The following is a 24,425-nucleotide window of genomic DNA, read 5'->3' as shown; positions in this document are numbered from 1 at the left end:
GGATTTTTGCATGGTCCACTAGCATCTAACTTAGAGGAAACTACCGCTGGTAGGAGCACAGCTGGACACATTTTTGCACGCCTTCTCGTTTTTTTGTTCTTTCTCTCTTCTTCTTTCCTCCCTTGCTCTTGTTTGAAATGTGATTTTGTTAACTTGTTGGCGATGGGATTTGAGCAGCCCTTAATGAGATTGTCCAGACGTTATTTTCTTCATATGGGTGCTTTTGATTATTATGTAAATGAGTTTCTCTGCTCTATTTCTTGGAATACACTTTGAGCTGTTTGAGCAGTGTTATTAGCCGTGTGTCCAACTATATTTCTCGTCTTTCATCCCAGTAACTCTTCTTCATTTTGAATGATGGTCATTGTGGCCTTCATTGATTAGGAAAGATTACTCGATGCCTATGGTGAACCATTGAGATTTTGTGTGTGCATGTGGTTGAACTTTAGATTTCCAGTAACAGTTCACATTCAACCTCAGTGATTTAGTGGAACACTTAAGTGTGTGGTGTGTTGGGATCCACAGATATATAATTGCCAATCATTGATATTGGTCAAAACAGCTCAGTCTCTCCTGATGGTTTAAAAACAGTCTGTGGTTAGAGCAGATTATATCCTATAGATTATATATTATATATAGTTAAAAAATAGCATGTCATCCCATAATGTGGTGTACTTTTGCATTGAACATTTTTATTTTTTTTTGGTGTGCAAATACTTTTTTTTTTAAATTTCAGTGTGCAAGTTTGGGATTTGGGTAGAAGGGATTAAAGAGGCTTTGTTTTGTGTATCAAAGGTTTCAGTATTATAAATAATGTGTTAACTGTGAGGTCAGGTTATGTTAGATGTTTGTTTAAGGGAGTGATCTGGTCATAAATTATCTCAGCATTAAAGTCCCTCTCTGAATTATTCATTTGGACTAAGAAAACGATTTGTTCCACCACAAATGCTCACTCATACCCATCTGTTATGTTCAAAAACAAGACTTAAGTGTTTTTCCTGGGCATAAAACTTCATAACACGTAACTCCATATTGCATTGTCATGTCCTTAATATCAAAAGCCCATACTAAACGTGTCATAATCTGTTCATACCAGTTGAAGCCATCATTTTCTGTTTTTGTGTATGTCTGTGAAAGATGTTACGTATTTTATGTTCATAGGAAGTGATATTATACTGAAGTTGAGTTTTCTCTCTCTAGTCCGTGGAGCAGTCAGATGATGAGCAGGAGGACTCTGTGAAATTCAAGAGGCTTCACAAGCTGGTGAACTCGACTCGACGTGTTCGCAAGAAGCTCATCAAAGTGGATGACAGAAAAAGACAAGGCTCACAAGGTAGCTGGAAAAGACTTAAGCTTGTTTTGTTTTTTTAGCAAATCTAAAAAATCAATTTCTCATGCTGCACATGTAGCATTTAAAACAATTAATATTAGTTTTTGGTATTTTATATTTAATTAACATTACCATTCAAAAGTTTGGGGTCAGTAGAATTTTAAGAAAATAGTACTTTTATTCTTGAAGGATAAAAAAGTGACTAAGACAATGATAATGTTACAGAAGATCAATGTTAGCAAAGAATCACTGTTTCCACAAAAACTGAAAATGATAAACATTATTAGTAAGAATAATAGTAAGAAATGTTTGAGTACCAAATCAGCATATTAGAATGATTTCTGAAAGATCATATGATATGGACTGGCATTATGGCTGCTGATAAAATGAATAATAATAGTTTAAAAAAGAATAATAGTTAAAAATTAATTGTAATAGTTTTTTATTAGTATTGTTTTTATTGTATTTTTGATCAAATAAATGCACCCTTAGTGAGCATCGACTTAAAAAAAAAAAAATAATAAAAAAAAAATCTTTCACATGAAATGTTTTTGAATGCCATGTAGACAAAATGTATCAGTTATTAGCCAGAACAGAAGTAGTTATCGGCTTAATAGTATTGGCCAGAAGTTTTATATTTTACCTCTTTAATTTTATCTTTATTTGATATTTATTTTTTTACATACTTTATTCCACTGCTATTAAATAATTCATGAGACAGTATTGCTTGGAATAGATAAAGATCTGAACTGAAATAGTTTATAGAATCTGTTTGATCTTTCTTTTTCTGCAGATTCGCTCAGTCTGGATGCAGCTCCCTTATGTGATGACATAAATGCTCTGTATGCGGAAATCCACAAGAAGCCTGCCCAGTGCACAGACTCTTCTTTGTCCTCTCTTGCCCAAGAGCAGCTCTCTCTGGATGGGGACACGGACAGCCTGACCACCTCGCCCTCCACCAGTAGCCTTGACGCCTGGAAACCTGCTCACAAGTTAGTGAAGACCCCTGGCACACATCCCCACGGCCTGATCCGCCCTCCGCGGAAGAGTAGTGCTGGATCCGGATTGGGTGTAGTGGGGGGTAGTGGCTCCTCTTTCTCTGAATTGGAGGGTCTGGGAGACGACAATGCTAAAGTCTCCCACTCGGCTACAAACGGAGAGATGCGGAAGGCCTTGTCATCTCTATCACATGGGGTAAGTACTGACAGTGTCTACGCTTTTTACGGCCTCACTAGGCCCCGCCCAAAGCCGCACCCCCTTCTGGTGTCTTTAGATGATATTAACAACACCAAACGGCCACCGGTCTCCATGTGGCAACGCAATAAGCCTGACCCAAACTACGCATACTCCACCAAGCACCTGCTCTACCAACGTTCCTGCAACACTCAGAAAACCATTGCTCCCTCCTCCACCTTGCCCCTTTCCCCTCCCACTCGTGAGCTTCCATTGGCCAGGGAGAAGGGGAAGAGCTGTGGGGGCGGAGTAGTGGGCAGCTGGCTGTTTCCACCGCGGCGTCTGAAGGGAAGGACAGCGGTTAGCGAGCTCAACATCACATACGTGGTGGAACGCAGCCTGTATGGCCACTTGAACTGGACCGGGCTGGTTAGGCCCATCACGCTGAGCAAAGCAGACAGACGTTGGCTCCTGGAAGACGAAAGAGAAGCGAACAGGAAGTGGGCATCCAGCATGGATCGCTGCACCAAGCGTGTGCTCTTACGCATCCAGCAGAAGTCTGTGAGTGTGCCGGAAGAGCAGATCTACAGTGCCCCCAGCTGCACTGGAGGAACAGGCTGCTGCAAAGCTGCAGAAGAGAATTGCAGTAGGGTACAATTTAGAGACAAACTGCTTGAGTTATATACCAAGTCTGATACTGAAATATGAACTGTGCTGTCATAAAATGCATTTTGTTTCTAAAATCTTCACCCATCTCTAGGATGATTATTAAAGCTAGAAATCCCTTAGACTGTCAGTTAGCCGTCAGTTCTTCCCATTACTGTAGACTCATGTTACTGCAGTATAATCTAAGAAAGGTGCTGAAGAGAAATAGAATGTGACAATACCTAGTCTTATCTTTCCCATCCTGAGCTTCTCTCCTTTCATTTCTTGACTTATTCTCTTGTAGTCAGTCATGTGTGTCAGAGCATAATTGAAACTCTTAGTCCTTGAGAGACAGTGGAGAGTGGTAGAAGAAGAAAATAAATATGGAGTTCCTTCTGCAGCTTTGTAGAGTCTGTCATCTGCGGATCCTCGTCGTCATTCATAGTGAATGTGAACATGACCGTGATTTTCATCAGTGAACTCTTTCATCCATTTTGGGTTGGAAATGCCTTTTTCAGCCTAGGCATGAATGCTATTTTTATATATTTATTTTTTTGTATGTGCTACTCTATTGAGATTTTTTACTTTTAAAGTGCATGATGTTATTCCATGCAATATGCAACAGCGTCTCATACTACAACATTTGATCTTTATTCTGTTTATTTTGAACCGGATATCTCTTATTCTGTTGCTTTTGTAGAACTTTCCAGCAAAATGTCATAAAATGAAAAGCCTGTTTATTTAAATTTAATGCATCGCTTGTATTTGAGCGATTTAAGATGTTGCCTTAAGTCAGTTCACATTTTTTTATTTCATAAATTTTTCAGTTCCAATTTTCAGTTCATTCATCAAGGTTTTATAAGAAAGCATTGGTTTATTTACATAATGCTAAACAACTGCTGAAAGATTTTATTTTGAGTTAAATAGGAAATCAGGTCATACCATGAACTATTTCTTTTGGCAGCTCGTCATTTTAAAATGTGTGGTTTCCATTATAAAGAGCAGCATGAACCATTGAGACTCGTTGTGAATAGTTTTAAATGACTGTCTGTAATATATTAATTTCCTCTTGAATTCACAGTAATTGTCTTTTTTTTTCTACAGAGAACGTGTAGCTTTGGAGGATTTGACCTGTCTAATCGTTCCCTCCATGTGATCAATACGACCGAGCCTAGTGTGAGTATACATGCGCTCATTCTCTCGCTTCCTCTTGATTTCAGCTCTCATATGCAGCTGCAGTGTTTGTAATCCAATTGTGTTGATCAGCTGGCTTTCAGTGTGCTTCAGTCACATCGCTCTCTTTCTCTCTCTCTGGCATAAGGAGCAGGAGGCTTTGTACAGGGACGCTGTGAAATCTCCCACCACGTCCCGTATCTCTCTAGGAAAGAAAGTCAAGTCTGTGAAAGAGACTATGAGGAAACGCATGTCCAAGAAATATGCCATGTCTCTCTCTGAACAGGTACACACACATATGCCCATGTGCTTGCTTTGACCGTGCTGAGTTATGTGCTATATAGCAGGCTTGTTCAGAGGTGAGACCCTGCCTTTACTCCAGAGGGAAGTAGCACATGTGTGCCCCACTTTCTGTTTCAAACTAGGGTCAAACATCTTTTAATGTAGCCGAGAGCTTGGATACAAGCTCAATCCAATTAAACACACCCTTTCTCCCTGGCTGTGTTGAATACACACTCATTGCCTGTATTCACATGCTGTTGAATATGTTTGTCCAAAAATGCTGCTTCTGTAAGCAGCTCACTAGGTTTTAGTTACAATTGAGGCAGGAGTTTACATCTCTTTTTGCATGTTTAATGTAGATTTCTGGTTATGTATGTTTGTTAGTCAGTGTTGAGCTCATCTGTGCAAAGAGAACTTTGTGCCAACACCATGTCTTGCTCCCTGTAATCATATTATGTTGGAGTGCCACCTAGTGGTAGCTTAGTGTAATTACTTTGCTAAACTAGAGGATTAATCTCACAGCAGTACTGCAATCAACTGTCCTTTTTGTGGCTTTATATTTTATGCATCATCTGCTGTCCTTTATTATTACTTTTTTCATTTATAAATAATAATATACTTTCAATTATCAAATTTTTTTCTTTGTATAGTCCAGTCCAGATGGAACGCCCAGTTGTCCTCAGTCTCCTCAACCAGACACAGACTCTCTAGAGAAGCCCAAACTCAAGGCAGGAGGGTCTGTAGAGAGTCTGCACAGCTCCCTCAGTGGGCAGAGCTCCATGAGTAAGTGTTTGTGGTGTGTGTGTGTGTGTGTGTGTGCTTGTTTGTGTGCAAGCATAGCCATTGCTTATATTAGTCTTATTTTAACACTGTGTTAAAGCCGGCATGAAATGGAAATTCACAATATGCATTTTATTGATCTTATTTTGAACAATTCAGCAATGTATGTGTTTTTTTTATTATTTGTTTTTGCCTTGAAATCTTTCATGAAAATGTCATAAGTCTTCCAGAGTAGACTACTCTCTGGTGATATATGCCGGACTTCTCCAATCTTTTAGCCCGCATAAAACCCTCTTTCTTGCAATCGACTGCAAACTTGTATTCAGATCTGCCTCCATTCCATCCAATCAATAGACGATGAATAGATGAATCCCTGTGCCACTTTGTTTTCTTTTTCATTAATCTATTTCACTCTGTTATGTCACAATATGGAGGAAAAGACTACTAAAAGGTCACTACAGACTATGTGCTACAGACATTAATGGTGCTTTAAATCGTGTAGATTTTTCCTGGCAGTCTGAATAATGATTTTTGCCTGGTGAAAGAATCCAGTGCTTTTGTAATGATTGTGTTGATCCTCTCACAGGTGGACAGACAGTGAGCACCACAGACTCATCGGCCAGCAACAGAGAGAGTGTGAGGAGTGAGGATGGTGATGATGAAGAGCCTCCATACAGAGGCCCTTTCTGCGGCAGAGCTAGAGTTCACACTGACTTCACACCGAGTCCATATGATACAGACTCACTCAAACTTAAGGTGCTGCACTCATACAGGAAATGAATCCAACTCATTTAAAATCATTTTGTGTTTAATATTACTTTAACCCTCTGGTGCTCCTTATTTGGGAGTCACACTTGTTATCTTCATGGTCAAAAGTGACCGGACACCTAAAATTTAACTTTCCCCCACCCCAGTAAAATCAATGTAACATATTTCTTGTTTAATAATATTTTTTATTTTGTATTTTGAGAGAATTTCATGGTACTAATGAATATTTATGCAATTATTATGATCAAATTTTCCCATTGAAAAAAAAAAAAAAAATATATATATATATAATGTTTTTTTTTTTCTTTTTATTACTTTTCAATTATGGCAGTATTTCATGTTAAAATAGAGCAAATGCCTTTAAAATCCCATTTTTGAAGCCAGATTAGTGCCATCTGGTGGGAGTAAAATAAGAAAAATATCTGCAATTCCATGGTTTAGCCCATAGATTCCTACATAACTCTATAAAAATTATATAAATTCTCTAATTGTTTTTAGACAAATACTTATTTTTATTAAGTTGTGGGTTTGGATATATATTTAGACATTTTCAAAGACAACTTTTTGTAAATGTTTAGATTTTGTTTGAAATGTTGATTTAAAGCGTCAGTTTTTGAATTGTTATTACTATAGTCAAACCTGAACACAGGGAAAGCATTTTGTTACACAAAATATTAAAATTCTACAAAAAGTAACAAAAATGAACAGGAATGTTTTATCAGAGCTGAATCCTTCTTGGTCTGATCTGATTTCAACCTCTTATTTCAGATTTCTGAGTTATGGCTATATGGTTATAACCATACCAATTTATTTGAATGTGTATATTTGTGTGTGTGTGAGTGGATGTGCCTGTTTTGCACTCTTGATGTTTCAGAGTGTAACCCCTTCCTTGCTGTCCACTTTTTTATTGCATTGTAGATGAATTATTGCTTTTATTTTACATATTTGCTGTTGTACACACACAAATTTGCAGAATTTTTGTGTTTTTGTCAATTTCCCATTCATTTCCTATGGTCGGTCATTTTTGACAAGTGTGACAATTGTTTTTACGACCACTTAGCCAGCTTGAATCAAGCCCTCAATTTTTTTGTGTTCACATTACAAATGTCATAAAAGTCACCAAGTTTCGTACCATTCCGATGAAGCTGTGATTTTTAAAAATTCAAAAAATTTTCCTTTCAAAAGTGACCAAGTACAGACCTTTACAACGCACAGTGATACAATATGAAGTGGTCCAACTTATTGCATGGCTAAATAATAAATAAATATTAATTTGATTAAAAACCATTTAATTAGATGGAAAGGATAATTTGAGATTTGAAAATACGTTTTAGATTAGTTTCTGGGTGTTTTTATTTTTTTATTTAATAACAACTTTGAATCTCACTAAATTTCTCTCTTTCTCTTTCAAGAGAGGAGACGTAATTGATATCATCAGTAAGCCGCCCATGGGCACATGGATGGGTCTGCTCAATAACAAGGTGGGCACATTTAAGTTCATTTATGTGGATGTGCTGGCAGAAGAAGAGGAGAAGCCTAAACGAGCGGTTCGGAGGAGGAGGAAGGGCAGGCCGCCCAAACCCAACTCAGTCGAGGAGCTTCTGGAGAGAATCAACCTGAAGGTGAGACAGGGACCACACACAGTCATTTTTTGAGATGCGTACATGCTTTGAAATTTGATTGGTATATCTGTGTGGCTCGTCTTTAATCTTTACTGACAGAATGTAAGAACAGGGTGGGGAGAGATGAGAAAATGAAAAAGTGGATGCTGGAGTGAAAAGATGGTCAGATCTTGTTAAAGCAGATTAACTATGAGAAAGTGGGACGAGGTCATTTCCCCATGCCAGTTAAAATTTTTATTTAAAGACCGAGACATACACACCCTTCAGACTTCCCATGAGCTCCTGTATTATTACATCACTAAATAACATCACATTACAAACCTTACGCTTCACACAATAGACACCAAGGCCGCATTTTAAGCCTCATTGTGTGGTTTTAGTGTGTTAATGGACTATAATGATACCTGGCCGTTACAAAAGTGTTTGAAGTCTGGAAACATTCCCACACATAAATCCCACCAGGGTGGAGTGGGGTATTTTTAGCTGTAAGGGTCCTACATAGTGCTTCTGCTTTACTGGGTGTGTAATCTGTGAATGTATGTATTTTAGGAGCACATGCCTACATTCCTGTTTAACGGGTATGAGGACCTGGACACATTTAAGCTACTAGAGGAAGAAGATCTGGATGAGCTCAACATCAAAGATCCTCAACACCGTGCCGTACTGATGACCGCTGTAGAGCTACTGCAGGATTACGACAGTAAGTATACAAATACACTATGTACTAAATGTGTCTATATACATTTATCACTTGTTTATAAAAGAATATTTAAGTGTATACATTTCCTAACTTTGTGTGTGTGTGTTTTCTAGGCAGCAGTGATCCGGAGCGCAGCGCCCTCTCTGGCTCTCAGGAGAAACTCCTCTGTGAGGGGCGTGGCCTCATGGCCGACTCCCCACGGGACTCTGGTTGCTACGAAAGCAATGAAAACCTAGAGAATGGTAACCAGGCGCTTGTCTAGCATCTCCATACCAACCGCATCACCATGTCCAGCCTAGTGTAGCAACGCCATGACACCATCCTCTCACCTCTGGGCCACGCCTCTCTCTCTGCCATGACTCCGTGTCCTAACAGCCAATGAGAACCTGTCATCACATCTGGATTTAACCCAAGCCTGTCTGTCTGTCACATCTGCTGTGCCCTGTTCTCTATCTGCTTCTCTGCTTCTAGAGGCGCTCTGTCATCATTCCTTTAACTCTCTTATCCAGCCTCCCCAGACTCCTGCTCCTGCTTTCTTCCATTCTGTTAGAAATTGAAAATTCAAAAAATGCAGAGAGTCTTGCAATTGCTAAATGATCAGAATCCATCCGCTGCCTCAAAAATCTGGAGAGACAGAATCTCCGAGAAACAAATACAAGGCTTGTACTCACAGCAGGATGATTTTGAGAATGTTCTCCATGGCAAAACCACTGCAGACTCAATTTAAAGTCTCTCCTCCTCTCTCCCTTTGCCATTTCAAGAAATATCACTCCATATTGTGGTCATATTGCACAAGTTCTTATGTGCCTAAAAAAGAAAAGACTTCATAAATACAAAATGTAGTGGATGAATCACATACATTTGGAAGGTGATATTTTACGTAGATTGTGTAAAAGTAGGACCTAATCTACTGTTTTTAAAGGATTTTATCCAAGAGGAAGCATAGTCTCTCATTCTTTATTTCCAAAGAAATTCAGTGTTTAAGGTTTTCGCTCTTCTGTTGTCTTAACCTCCTACTGGCATCTTATAACATTGACTGATCCCTCCTCCTGTTGTGTATGTCAGTGTATGAGTCTCTGTGCGTGCGTGTGTGGAGTATGATTGTTTAGGATGGATCAGAAATATGTGCAATCTGCCAAAGTGGAAAATAAATCCATTCTGTGATCTCTTGCATTCTGGTCTGCTTGCTTTTTTCATCTGTTTTCATCTCTTGATATTATTTGATCTGTGCTGATTACATTTCCACTCATTTCTTGTAAGAGCAGCGCTACAGAGCTTATTATATTCACTATTAAATCATGCACTGCTTTGTCACATTAGAGTTTTTTGAGTCATTGGGATTCTGTTAAAATATATCTGATGGCCCAGGAAAAATACTTCAAATGCATCCTTGAATGCTTCTTTCTTTCATTTCCAGATCCTTGCATCATTTCTCAACCGTCATTGTCATTTATGATCTTCATTTATCTTAAGGTTCCCGCATATAAATACGCATTTATCATTTTATTTATTAAGTCTGTTTTTTAGAATATTAAAAGTATTGTGCCTCTGTTAATCTTAAATAGTTTGACTGTCACTAACTCTATGTTCAGCATCTTAAGTAATATGACGTGGAAAATTGGCAGAAAATGATGCTTTCTAAATAAATATGATCTGGACTTGTGGTTTTCTTCGCCTAATGTCTTAACACTCACACTTAACACTCACTCAACCAGCTAACCCTTAATCCATAAAAAATCACTACAACTAATGAACAAATCTGTAATTGAAATATGTAATGAACTGTGCCTCTGGGTACCTGCTAAACAATGTAACATTAACCTGTTTAGTAACATACTTTTTCATACCTTTACTTGCGTTACAGATGCTCATTCTGTTTTGCATGGTAAAAAGATAATGAAAATGTCATTTACTCACTTTCACTTTCCAAATCTGTATGAGTACCTTTATTTTGCGGCCTGAGACTTTGAGACATAAGCAAGTTACACAGTTCTGGAACAACATGTCAACATTAACCCCGGCTGATATTACTTGCCTATAACAATATGCAAAGTTATCTGGAAAAAAATGCAAATATTTTACCTTTAGCCAAGCTAAAGGTGCAAAGTTTTGCTATTTATTTTCTGACAGCTTTCATCACATTCTTTCAGATTGTAGTACATATAATATTTCAACTCTTACACCTACACAATGCACGAATCACACCAATAGTGGTGCATATCATGCATGCATGCATCAATAGTGGAAGAGCTGCACTCTTGATGTGTGAAACTAAATTGCTGCAGTACTAGATCTTACTGATCATCAATTTCACAACATCAGGGTTATTCTTAGGAACCAAAAAAACAGACAAACCATAAGGTACTATCTTAAGCCTTTGAGGAAGCAATTAATATGTGATTAATGAATTTATGTGAAGGCACGGCTCTCTGTTTCAGGTAAGAGCCGCAAGGCGTCGCGCCACAGCCGTGGTTCATCTGGATTTGATTGTGGGGGTGTAAAGTCTCCAGACTATCCCACTCTTCCCATGACTCACTCCACTGAAGCTCTTCAGCAGCAGGCCAAAAAGGAACGCAAGTTCCCGAAGACCTTTCTGCCCCGGCCCATAAAGGGCTTCAGTCTGCGAAGCCTCGGGCTCAAGAAGAGCTCCAAAGCAGGACAGACCTCCCGCATACCGGTCAGCCGAAGCTGTGAGGAGTTGGACGGTCCCCAAGAGACCCCTGAGTCTTGGAAGCGCTCGCATTCTCTGGGGGATATACACTGGGAGCAGGCCTTCGATCAGAGGAAGGACCAGAGTGACAGTGAGGATAAAGGCAGGCCAGAGAGCAACAAAAAGGAAGCAAAGGCCGATCCTGTAGAATCAAAACTGGAACAGAGTGGTGATAAGGCTGGAAGAGAGACGGGCTCACTGCAGAGGCCTATGGTTCCCACTCAGCTTCCTCTCAGCCCGATCGGCCCGTTGCCTGCTGCTCAGACCTCAAACCGCCAACCGGTTTCTGCCCCAACTAGCCCCGCTCCACGGACTCACCCTAAAAAGCCTCCTATCCCACCTCCTGTGCCTGCTAAAAAGTCCAAAGAACGTTTTCCGAATGGTCTGCGCCATCCTCCGCTAGTGCTGTCCGGTTCGGTGCCAAATACGCCAACCCTACCCCCAAAACCCATTTATACTCCAACCACTCCCTCCGAGAGTTCCCCATCAAACCCATTATCACCAGGTGAATCTGCAGCAGCTCTGAGTCCACCCTGGCTGTCTGACTTACCTGAATCAGCATGTCCTCAGATCCACGGAGCTAAAGTTTCCCTCAGCAGGAAGATCTCCCATGCCAAAATGACTGACCTGGAGACTCTACTGGAGGACAGGATGCGCTTGGAAGGCATTGACCTCACTGAAGAGCCGTACTCTGATAAAGTAAGTCATGATTTCACTTCACTTCTGCTGTAGCCTACCACAGTTTTCAGGAAGTAGTAGAGTGCATAGCATTCACAAAATGAACTCCTTTGAGAAATTTTTGTAATCATAAAATGCAAATGTTACAGCATATAGCGGAGTTCCTCAATACTGGCCCTAGAGAGCCACTGTCCTGCAGAATTTAGCTTAAAGTCTGTTCAAGCAAACCTTCCTGTATTTTTCTAGTAACTCTGAAGACCTTGATTAGCTTGCTCAGGTGTTTTTGAATGTGGTTGGAGCTCAACTCTTCAAGGCAGTGAAGAACTTTTTAGGGATTTGAGGAGCACTTAAGTATAGCCTAATGGACTTCATTTTCATGTGACCAAGTTTGCATGAATTGCATCATATGGTAAAAATGGTGTGGAAAACAGACTAAACAAAAGCACAATGATTAACAGTAGGGGGCTTGACTCAACCATGCCACTGTCCATGGAAAGTCATGGCTGGGAGTATTTTTTCCTTCCATTTACTGCTAAGTTTCAAGAGAAATGGAAAGAAACATACATTTCAATCAGTGCTTATCCAAACACTAATTTTCACTTAGGAGTTTCCATATAAGATGATGTTCCTATAGTAACTATAGAGTAGGTTTCTGTTGGAGTCTCTGAACAATTAATCAACCTTCTTTTCTTCGACTATTTTTAATTGCTAAATGCACGGCTTAGCACAGACATAACTATCACATATACTGTATCCTTAAAAAGTCCTTTCAGTCATGGCAGCAAAAGCAGTGGGAAAATGGAAGGATTGGAGGACTCGCTTGTTGTGTAATTTATAAGCAGAGCATCTTGAGTCTGGTATATCTTCTTGAGTCCTCAATGTGTAATGTCCACATTCATCAACAAACCAAATCTGATTCCAAGTCACTTATTTGAGATTATCCAACACAAAAAAGGTGAATAAGAGGTGAAAAATGCCCCCTCTTTAATATGAAAACACTGGAACAGTTTGTGGTTTCAGACTGCCTGGAGTTTTATTGCTTTTTATTGGCGGCCAATCCTATTATGCCTGGACCCACAGCCTATCGGATGTACCCCAAATTGGGCACAGGAAATTGTTTGAATCTATTTGAGTAGATTTTGAATTAATGTCTGTTACCAAGATGTTTGCAAGTTAAAGCTGATGTGTGTGTGTGTAATATAAGTTGAATACTTTTTCCTCTCACAGCTTGTTTGCTGTTAATTGTTTCATTTCCCTGAGGAGTGTAAACACTGTGGCTCTGTGGCGCTATCAAAACATTGCTCTACTTGTGTGAGCTTTGTACTTGGATTGTTGATTGTTTCACAAAGATGGGCGAGTATTGAGCTAACTACGATTAAAAAAAACTGCTTGGTTTGCAATATTATTGCCTGTTTTAGAGAAGATGGCCATTTGGCGTGTTAACAAAGACAGGCTGAAAATGATTAAACTGGATCTTAGTTACGCCACACAGGGTGATGTTAGCATTAGAGCTCTGAATCTCACATTAAACAAACAATTTAGCCTCGCTCGCCTTGTAATGCTATAATTGGCACATAAAGTTTGCTTGTTTGTGAGTTAAACTCCGTTTCCAAGTGTGCTTGGTCTCCACCAACCGTAAAATCAATTAAAAAGCCACATGAAATAAACTTTATGATCTGATAATTTCTGTTGTTATTCAGTCCACAGTCTGAGGCGAATGTTGCATCGCTCACATTAGCTGGGCGCTAATCACGGCTTAGCTTGAAACAATACAGCATTAGCGAGGAAAATTCTCCTCATATTTTTTATATTTTGATGACTGAATTTGTGCATCTCTTAAGGGCCGTACAGGGCTGTAAGGTTTAAGTTCAAGTTTATTTGTATAGCGCTTTTTACGATACAAATCGTTGCAAAGCAGCTCTACAGGAAATTAAGTTTCCAAAATATATTTATATATTGCAGAAACTTAATATATTTAACTTATGGCAAAATTAGGTCATTCTGTATGTTGTCTGAGCGTTGGTATCCTCTGAGGTCCTCTGAGGGGTTGGCATCATCTCTTCTCAGGTGTTTGGTCATCTCAGATCATTTAAGGGTTGGATCCAGACTGAAACAGAGAAACAAATAGAGACATAATTACCGTAGCTGCTGTTCCATCTAAGCAAAAATTATTTGTTCAACCCAAGCTAAAGAATAATAATTATGTACATTTGATCAGATATAACTGCAGTACAAGATTATAAGATGCATTATGTGAATGCTTGGCTAAAGAGATGTGTTTTTAATCTAGATTTAAACAGAGAGAGTGTATCTGAACACCGAACGTTATCAGGAAGGCTATTCCAGAGTTTGGGAGCCAAATGTGAAAAAGCTCTACCTCCTTTAGAGATGTTAGAGATGTTTTCCATTTGCTTAAATGAGCCGGTGAACTTCACTAGATCTTGTTTTCCTGGCTAATCTTTCCTTTTCTCTCTGTGTTTCTCAGCACGGCCGCTGTGGTATTCCTCAGCTCTTAGTACAGAGGTACTCAGAGGACTTTCAGCAGCCAGTGAAGGACGTGGCGTCCAGTCTGGATCAGATCAGAGTTAAGCAACTCCGCAAGGAGCACCGCATGGCTGTGAGTTACTTTAGCAAATTCCAATATTTGATTTAGCACATGCATGTGAGTCAAATTAGATTATAATACTCTTATATACTTTCCTGAATTAGCACTGAGATTTACCCCTTGTGTTTTCCTCTTCTCCACAGATTCCCTCGAGAGGTTTGACTGACATGTGTCGGAAGCCAGCATCTCCTGTTCACTTGAGCTCAGTGTCTGATTGGCTCGTGTTGATTGGAATGCCCATGTATTCTGCCCCTCTATTGGCTGCAGGCTTTGACACGCTGGATCGTGTGTCATCCTTAAACGAGGTGAAAGCGAGGGAAGTGGGCTTGAAGGAGGACCATCACATACGTATTCTTCTCAGTGAAGCCCAACTTGTCACAGCCAGCAGCTCAGGACAGTCATAATTCTAACATGAGCTGTTATGAACTTGACTAAATGGATCAAATTTTGCTGGTGAAGGGAAAGACCTGGACAACAGCTGCCGAATTTTCTCCCACCTTTCTGTTTTATAATCTCAGCCTTTTGGCATTTTCAGAAATGACTGATCTGGCTTCCAAGGACTGTTATTGTGGGCCTATCAACAGATGTTTCCATAGAAACATCTAGTTTTGGCCTGAAACATCCGCCTGTTGAAAGAAAGCACACTTTTTTTCTGAGAATGTATGCTTTTGTATGAATTTAAAGACTGTTCTGAACCCCCTTTTCAGGAAGTGTGAGATTTATTTAGAAAAAAAAATGTAAAAGAAAAGTTTTTAGTGCTTATTGAAGCACATGAGTATCAAGAGTATGTCACCTGGCCAAAGCAATGTCATTTCATGCAGGTTTGTTAATATAATATTACTTTATCTCTCAAAGCATACAATATGTATATGAAAAGATGTGTTCTCTTGAGTCATTCCCAAAAGCATGATGTTGCCATATGGGGATATTCAGAGCAATGCACATTTTAATTTCAGGCCAATAGTGGGTCAAGGTTTTAGCAAATATGTACTATGTTTGAAAAAACAAAAAAACTGTTTAATTTGTTTCTTTCTTCAAGGTTACATTTTAGCATCACTGCTTATAATCCGCTTAATATAATACTGTATATTCACCGCACATTTAATCTTCCCATTCTTCTAAAAACACAATATTCAACACGCATCACTTACTCGGCTGTTGTTTATCAATTTATGTTGCCTGTTATCTTAAAAAAAGATACTCCTGCATATCGTGTACCTCTTATCATACTGATGCCAGTGATGCATCACACAGCTGTAATATGCTTGCTGGAGTGAAATGTGTACAGGTGTTTATTTTTGTTTTATTTCCTTTTCTTTTGTCTCAGATTGCCTTGCACTTTGTCTAGGGTGTTGAATACATTTTGAATCGTAGAAAAAGCCTTGAGCTCTTGAAAGCACACAGTCTTAGCCTTAAAATACAAGTAAATCAAATCAAAACTGATAGTGACTAACTTAGAGGAGTGTTCTAGTTACATTTGCAGACTGGTGCTTTGCCCATGAGTTAAAAGTGTTCAAAATTGGGAAGAAGGAATATCCAATGACGCATTATTTATTTTTGTCATTCAGAACACAATGACAACGTGTTTCAGGGGGAATAAGGTGCTATAGACTTAACTTTGCTTATACATATCTGGTGATTCTCTCAGAGATGTGTGTAAAGACAGACAGCATCTGGCTCCTAAATGAAAACGGAGTGTGTAGTGCAACATTAGCTGACATCTGTTACGTCACTTAGGCATTAGCATGATGCCATCACTGCTCATAGATTTAAAGCATTACGTCACTCCAAATTTAGCACAATGAAGCGAGTTTCTCCCACAATCACTCTCAGGCTGTTTTTGATTAAGCAACTGAGGTGAAAACTCAACTCCTTTCAGTACAGTTGCTTCTTCAAATCCTTTGGTTTTCCATTTACAAAAAGACAGCCATGCTTCCCTAAGGCCTTGCGGTTATAGGAAATGGTGGTTTTGAAAGCTTGTTTAGAATTGTATTTCTCCCTCATGCCATTCACTCTTTTGTATCTAACGCAGCACAATTTATAGGCCGTAATGCTCAAGGTTTTAATGAACGTTTTAAGCAGCAGAGAATCGATAGATTCCCTTTGTATCAGAATGGATGCCTTCAAATTGCTATCAGTTGAGTGCTTTGATAACAATGAGGCTTTTTATGTGATTAAAATCGAAAATATATTTCATGAAATGTTACTGTAAAAATGCACTTTATTAAAGAATGAAAGTTGTTTTTTTAAATTCCATTGTGGAGAAAATGAGATTACAAATTGACACATTTACAGTTTTTTAAGGAAGTTTGTTTTCAGGTCAGATGTTGATGGTTGAGGTGAGCTGTTTAAATATCAAATCTCTGTTAAAAAAAGAATTGTAATCACTTGTTAATTACAGAACTAACCATGACCAGTTAATTATTTCAACTTAAATGATATAAAACTGGGTCTTAATTACATATATGAAATGATTAACTGAGGTTGCACATTCTGTATATGTAATTGATATTTAAATAACTTATTTTTGCTTTTACATCAAATGTAATTATTAGCTGTACTATACATCATAGAGCAATACTCTTTCACCTATAGTTAGTTAGTGACATGCTCCAGTGACCAATGTAAAATATATGTATAAAAATTATTTTATCTGGTTTAAGTTCGCTAATGATTGTCTATAAAGGTTTTGCTTGTGTATTTACAAACAAAAATGTCTTAAAAATATTTGTCCCTTTGAGGTGTAATAAAAAAAGAATATCCTACACTGACTGCTCTCCCGTACTCTGTATCTTCAGCCATTACTCCTGTCTTCAGTGTCACACGATCCTTCATAAATCATTCTAATATTCAGATCTGGTGCTCAAGAAACATAATTAGCAAAGTTGAAAAGAGTACTGTTTTTCATGAATATAAAGTTCAAAAGAACAGCATTTACAGTATAAGACTAATTTCCTTAAGGAAAAAACCCCAAAAAACTTTTGAACTATTTAGTGTATATTATTTTTCAGCCTGTCTGAGACCAGTGTCCTTCGGTGGAACTTTTATACAAAACACTAACAGTTATGTCAATGACACAACCCAATTTATCTTTTTTTATTTTATTTTTTTTAAAACTTTATCTTCATAAAAATGAGAGGGGAAAAAACAAGGCCTTCAAAATCATATACAATTACATACCTATAGTGCATGTATTTTATGCTTTGTTGCATCAGTAACTGAAGTGACTCTTAGATCATTTATTATTAAAGTACAAATAAATTCTCTTGACAATACAGTACTGCGTGCAAATAAATATCCTAATTTGAGAACAAATTAGGAGACAAACTATTCTTTCTTTTACTCTAATTCTTTGATAAAATAATTTCAAAACCCTAAGGAAACTATATATCCAAAATGGGGAGACAATAACAAACACAGCTTGAGGCTAAAGAGGCCTATTTTTGCCCTCGTTCACCTCTGATTTGGCAATCACCAGACATGATTATAGTGGGTTAAATAAAGAAATAATTTCATTTGATTTAGAGTGCCTCATTGAAATAAAAGATATTGTGTTGCACTATAAATTAAACCAGACTGCTTTTATCATTCTAACACTTATGGCTGAAAGAGTCTAATTTAGTTTTACTTGTTCAAATTGTCAAAAACTGCTCAGTCATGAACTTGATTCTTGGCTGAATATTTGTTTAATTAAAATGGTTTCTATCTTTGCTGTTGTCTTTACTGCCCTTTACTTCAGAATAACAGTACGACATGGAAATTTGGCTCCAAATGCACAGCTTTACAGACATAGGTAGATAAGGGAAGTGGTGTGTGGCCAAGTGTGGTGACCCATACTCTGAATTTGTGCTCTGCATTTAACCCATCCAAGTGTACACACAGTAGTGAACATACACCCGGTGCAGTGGGCAGCCATTGCTGTGGCGCCCGGGGAGCAGTTGGGGGTTCGGTGCCTTGCTCAAGGGTCTCACCTCAGTCGTGGTATTGAGGGTGGAGAGAGTGTTGGTTATTCACTCCCCCACCTACAATCCCTGCCGGACCTGAGGCTCAAACCCACGACCTTTGGGTTACAAGTCTGACTCTCTATCCATTAGGCCATGACTGCCCACAGATAGATAGATAGATAGATAGATAGATAGATAGATAGATAGATAGATAGATAGATAGATAGATAGATAGATAGATAGATAGATAGATAGATAGATAGATAGATAGATAGATCGATCATAATTATTGGTCGATCTTTTATTAAAATATTTGTATTAATTTAAAACTATTAGTGATTTTGCAGCTAATTGTGTTAATTTTTCTTAGACAGCACTGACGCTTTCTCGCGTCTTCCGCCTGGTGGTGCTGAGCGGCACGCGGCAGCGCGTGAGTGCGAGTCCATCCTCCGGTTGAACTTTTTCCTCCACATTCAGTAATCTGACACCGACACTAACCCCAAAAAGCAGAGGATGGATTCCCAACTTCATTCGCAAAAATAGCTCAGCCAGAGCAAACGAGAAAACACGACCGAGCGGGGGGCGAACATCTGAACGCGAGTAGCTACTCTGTGAAGTGACTTTAGTTTTTGTTTAAATGTTGACTAAAAAGTTTTTATCTAAAGAGGCGGATGGGTGACGACCATTCTCGGCGCTTCCATGTGAGGAGACGATGAAGAATTCCAGCAGCAGTCCCCGTCTAAACAATCACAGCACGGATCGGAACAGCAGGAAGAGATTCTGGTTCTCGGCTCTCGGGCTTCGCTTCTCTCTGCGCGATTATGGTTTCTGCATGGCCACACTGCTGCTCTTCTGTCTCGGCTCACTGTTTTACCAGCTGAACGGAGGACCCCCTAAAGCTCTGCTGGAGATCAGGCAGTATCTCGGTAAGATTCGCTCTCCTTCCTCTCGCTTTCCCCAGTATTGGAGACTTGGACCGACTGCTGTCTCGTCACGGCATCAAAGTGCCCAACACTTCCGTTGTGTGTAGCCGAGGCAGATGTTCAATTTGTCTTGAGGTTTCTGCGCGTTTTCTTGTTTAGGCGTGTTTGGACAGGTTTGCTTTTTTTGCGTCCTCACCTTTACGCAAACGTGTCTGAAGTCAGACAGAGGCTTTTGGGGGATATTTACATCCGAAGAGTTCGTTTAAAGAGACAGCTGACCTAAGTCATCTTAGACTCACCCTCACAAACCTGTTTGGCAGACAGTCTCAGTCACCATTTACTTTAATTGCACCCCCCCATCCCACCCATCAAATGAAAGTGAATGGGGATTGGGCGACTGTCATTAAAAAAAGTCATGCAGGTTTGGAACAACATAAGCTTGAGTACATGATGACAGAATTTTCATTCTTGATGAACAATCCCTTTAACTTATAATAATAAACAATGAAGAACTGTTTGTTTTTCTTATTCAGTATGTATGCACTTGTCTGTTGCCTTTAAACACAAGCAGTAGCTTATCCTGCTGATATAAATGAGAGCTCATGTTTCCCCTGTCAAAGTAAACCAATCTATATCCATGCTGCATCTATGTTAATGCAACGAGCATCAACTTGTGTGTTATTTCTGTATTTATGTACAATCTGTATATTTAACACTTGTGCTATTGTTTGCTGAAAGGTAGGCTATTCACAGTTTTTATTTGATTTAGGTTTTGCCAATATACCCTGTTTGTAGTCCATACCAGATCAGGGCTAGTTGTCATACAGGCAATAAAATGACAACTTCTTTAATAATTGTTTTGCTCAATTATTGCTGAAATGTTTGAAATTGGCAGTTTATACCATATTCCATTGGGACAAAAGTAATAATCAATCTCTGGCGTAAAAATGTCTGCACTTAAATTTATTTATGCTGAGCTGTCAAAGGAAATGTGCAGAAGGGTTGTGAGATGCAGAGCGCATTGGCCATCGTGTGCTGTCATAAAGAGCAGTCTGTGTCATTGTGTTGCCATGAATGTTATTGAAAATAACATTACCATGAGCAGTCATGCTTTCATTCTGCTAGTGTGTTTGTGAAAGAGGTCAGTGCTCTTCTTAATCATTTTAATGATGTAATGTTCACATGGATCAGCTGTCTATACTTACCTTCAATTCATCTATAATCTGTCAGTCATCTTAAAACTATGAAAGATACTGTATCGTATTTGATGCACAAATTTCTTAGGCCTTGGTTTTGCACAACCTTGCAACTTGCAACAGTTAAAACTAAAGAACTATAGTGAAAGAGCTATGAACTAAAGAGCTATAGACGTATTATTGGGATTTATAGTGTCAATTCATATTAATATGCATTTAATGTAAACTGAAAATTGTTCTGACTGTGACTAGTATTTCATATGTTAGACTTTACTGGGTTAAGTTTCCATAGATAGAAAGATGGAAACCAGTAAGTTATTGTCTGAACAGTGAACCAAAAATACATCTTACGGGAAGTTCAACCAAAACCGAACATTGTCGTCATTTACTCCCCCTCATGGTATTTCTGCCTAACATCTCCTTTTTTGTGCCATAGATTAAAAGAAAATCATACATTGTTGTAACAGCAACAGTCAGTAAATGATGGCTACATTTTAATTTTTGAAGTTGAACTATTGCTTTAAGCAAATACAGCGACGCATTCTTGAGGTACACTTCTGCTTTTTCCAAGTGGCTGTTAAGTGGGTTCTCAACCACTTTCATCTGTCATCTGCTCAAGCCTCGCCCTTTACCATCAACACCTTCACCAGGAACACGCACGGTTGCCAGTCAGCTCTTAAACTCCCCCAAAACACGGTACATAGATCCAGTCTTGTCCACAGCAGTAGCTTTTCCACTCTCTCTTCAATGTTCAATTTCAGCTTCATTAGCATGAAGAACTCCACAATAGTATTGCCAGAGTATTTGCAGCTGCATAGAACGAGAAATTATAAACAAATAGTTAAAAAACAGTGCAAACAATCAAGTATTCTTAACAAATAAAAAATTGATAGTGTAAAATAAACTAAAATATAATGAAATAATGCAATAGTGGGTAAAGACGTAATATCGCTTGGACAAGTCATTAAGAAAGAATGAAGAATAAGACTAATTGTGCCAAAAACAGTGATAATGAGCTTGTGTTTAGTGATGGAGACACAGACTCCAGTCAGATCACTCACTGACCCTCATACTGTGGTGACAGACTCATGCTGGCACAGTCCTTATTAGTGTTCCCCTCATAAGACACAGTTTCATTGTTTAGTACATTATTAAATGTGTGGTGCATCAGTGTATCTAATTTCATGATCAACTTTCCCGGATATGTGTATTTCATTAGAAAGTGCAGTTCTGTCTTGGATTTGGTTTGATGGTTTGTCTACAGGTCTCTTATGCTCACCGTAATATTATGGAATGTTATTACAAAACCTTTTTTCGCTTCAGTATATTTTAAAATGTATTTGTTCTCGTAATAAAAAAAGCTGCATTTTCAGCTTATCAATGTTGTTGCTTAATATTTCAAAAGAACAGCATTTATTTGAAATAGAAATATTTAGTCTTTACTTTCACTTATGATAAATGTAATGCATCCTTGCTGAACAAAATTTTGTCATTTCTTAAAAAAAATAATGTAATGATGGGTGTAATTGGTTTTTGTTGTGTTTGTAATTTGTTTGACAGTATTGTTCCTGTCTGAGTGTCAGAGTGATGGTGGTTATTAGGTGTTAGTGAAATATCAGGACATTTTCAGGACTTAAACTCCAGACCAGAGAAAGAGAGAGAGAGGACTGGTATGCAGTGTATTAGTGGGGGTCACTGAGTCTCTCTCTCACACTTTTGAAGCAGGAGGATGAGCATCTGTCCTATTTACTTTAAGAGCAGGTGTTACTTTTGGCTGGGCTGTGATTCGATGTTCTAAGTGAACACGCGTGTGTGTTAAGTCACTCTCTTGGATGGTGCTCAAGTGCAATGCTGTCATGTAGCTCGACTAGTGTTAGGAAGTTCAAGATGGCAATAAGTCTTTCCACTCCAGTGGTACACCTTTACCTTTCAACTAGTTTTCACTTGTTGTTTATGATCTGTGGTTTTCAGACCAGAAGTTGAAGTTTAGTGTTTGTGCATGTTTATACACTACAGTACTGTTTGGGCTAATTTGTTTTTAAATTATATTAAAATAGAAAATGGAAAACCTTTGAAAGGTAGTGAATATTGAAGAATCATTATATTAAAATAGAAAAGAGTTATTTTAAATTAAAAATAATAATATTTCACAATGTTACTGTTTGTACTGTCTATCCGATCAAATAAATACAGCTTTGACAAGAGACTTCTTTAAAAAAAAAACACTTACTAGCCTAAAACTTTTGAACAGTAGTGTTGATTGACTAGAATCATTGGAATGTTTTGGCAAACTGAAAGAGGGACAATCTTTGCTGTCATGCTCGTAAAAGGTGGACGTGAGTCTCATGTGTTTGTGTTACTACCTGAGGATTGTTTATGACAGATTAGGCAGTTCTTTGTGACTAATAGAGGGTCATAGAAATACTGGGTGTTTGTGCTGTTAATCATAATTTATGTTGCCATGACAGGGGGAAGTCGTGGCCTAATGGTTAGAGAGTCGGACTCGTAATCGAAAGGTTGCGGGTTCGAGTCCCCGGCCGGCAGGGATTGTAGGTGGGGGGAGTGAATGTCCAGCGCTCTCTCCACCCTCAATACCACGACTGAGGTGCCCTTGAGCAAGGCACCGAACCCCCAACTGCTCCCCGGGCGCCGCAGCATGGCTGCCCACTGCTCCGGGTGTGTGTTCACGGTGTGTGTGTGTGTGTGTGTGTGTGCATTTGTTCACTATTCACTGCTGTGTGTGTGCACTTGGATGGGTTAAAGGCAGAGCACCAATTTCGAGTATGGGTCACCATACTTGACAATACGTCACGACTTTACTTTTACTTTTTTTTTTCAGACCTTCTTGGACTGTAAAATCACACACATACACACTAAAATACTACTGCTTAGAGGTTTTTATGATTGAATAATCCAGCCAATTTACAGAATTATATCAGGTTAATATAGATTAGAGGTGAATATTAGAAGGCCACAGACACATGTGTAAACACTCTTCAAGAGATGAACTTGATCTTCATTGATTTACTGTTGGTAAACTATCCTGCTCATAAAGATCTCCACTCCTGAACAGTTTAATAGACCATTTGCACTTATATGACCTTTAAGGTGGGAGAAACTCAAAAGAGATTCGTCTGTCAGAGCTATGGTCTAACAATGAGCTCAAATGGTCATCTATGGATCTTCTATTTCTAAACTGATTTATGGGAGCTGACTGTATTATGGAAATAAGACAGATTGAATGCAAAATTGCTAAAATGTTTTCTTTATTGGTTTACAAACATGTCATCTAATAATCTGCATGGCCAAAGGATCCACAATGTAACCTTTTTCTCAACCTTTATTCAATCGAATGTCTCTTTTTCTGAATGTTCCCACTGTTCAAGAGCATGCCTTGACCTATTTACTGGACCCATTTAGATGGGGGAAAACCAAATGAGACAAAGCTATAGGAGCAGCACATTAAGAATTTAGCTAGATGTATATGACAGTCACATTGGAACAATTACACATATGGACATGTGAAGACTTCAGCTGCTGTATGCACTGACGTAAACTCTGCACACATTGATCTCAAACAGAATCCCCATAGAAACACCTTTGCTTCACAGTCTTCACAGTTCATAATCACATTCATAAGAAGTGTTCGCAATGTTATATAAAAGTAGACACATAAACAAGCATGTAATCCTCATTTAGATGTCAGTGTCTGCCGAGCTTCACGTATGTACGTGTGATTTTTGGCAGGTCCAGTCTTTGCATGCTTATACAGCCTGCTTTCTGCGCCCAGCAAAAGAAACAAGGGATTGATTCTAATTTTTATTTCATTTATTCATCTTACTCTCCCCCGGCTGACAGATTTACACGGTGACTCTCTTAAACTCGCAGGCCAACTT

The 24,425-nt window shown here is 38.7% G+C and overlaps 2 protein-coding genes across 5 annotated transcripts in view; both read left to right on the top strand.

Moving 5' to 3' along the window:
• Window positions 1-17,230, top strand: part of LOC306879747 (SAM and SH3 domain-containing protein 1-like) — a 46,156-nt gene extending 28,926 nt beyond the window's left edge. For 2 of the 4 annotated variants that reach the window (XM_079432918.1, XM_079432916.1), the window contains 12 exons: window positions 1,201-1,333; window positions 2,124-2,524; window positions 4,253-4,324; window positions 4,476-4,607; window positions 5,254-5,386; window positions 5,970-6,139; window positions 7,564-7,773; window positions 8,323-8,473; window positions 8,587-8,715; window positions 10,912-11,882; window positions 14,347-14,478; window positions 14,610-17,230. In XM_079432918.1, coding sequence (XP_079289044.1) covers window positions 1,201-1,333; window positions 2,124-2,524; window positions 4,253-4,324; window positions 4,476-4,607; window positions 5,254-5,386; window positions 5,970-6,139; window positions 7,564-7,773; window positions 8,323-8,473; window positions 8,587-8,715; window positions 10,912-11,882; window positions 14,347-14,478; window positions 14,610-14,870 — 2,895 coding nt within the window. In that variant the 3' untranslated portion in view covers window positions 14,871-17,230. Of the gene's footprint in view, window positions 1-1,200; window positions 1,334-2,123; window positions 2,525-4,252; window positions 4,325-4,469; window positions 4,608-5,253; window positions 5,387-5,969; window positions 6,140-7,563; window positions 7,774-8,322; window positions 8,474-8,586; window positions 8,716-10,911; window positions 11,883-14,346; window positions 14,479-14,609 lie in introns of all 4 variants that reach the window. The other 2 variants (XM_079432917.1, XM_079432915.1) reach the window with 1 other exon arrangement.
• A 1,681-nt stretch (window positions 17,231-18,911) lies between these two features.
• The window catches only part of LOC306879750 (uronyl 2-sulfotransferase-like), a 59,581-nt gene continuing 54,067 nt past the window's right edge, over window positions 18,912-24,425 (top strand). Inside the window, exon 1 of the mRNA XM_079432924.1 lies at window positions 18,912-19,336. Coding sequence (XP_079289050.1) covers window positions 19,123-19,336 — 214 coding nt within the window. The 5' untranslated portion in view covers window positions 18,912-19,122. The remainder of the gene's footprint in view (window positions 19,337-24,425) is intronic.

The sequence above is a fragment of the Barbus barbus genome (genome assembly GCF_936440315.1).
Source record: "Barbus barbus genome assembly, chromosome: 14".
In the NCBI taxonomy this organism is placed as follows: domain Eukaryota; kingdom Metazoa; phylum Chordata; class Actinopteri; order Cypriniformes; family Cyprinidae; genus Barbus; species Barbus barbus.
This window is presented reverse-complemented; position numbering and strand designations above follow the sequence as displayed.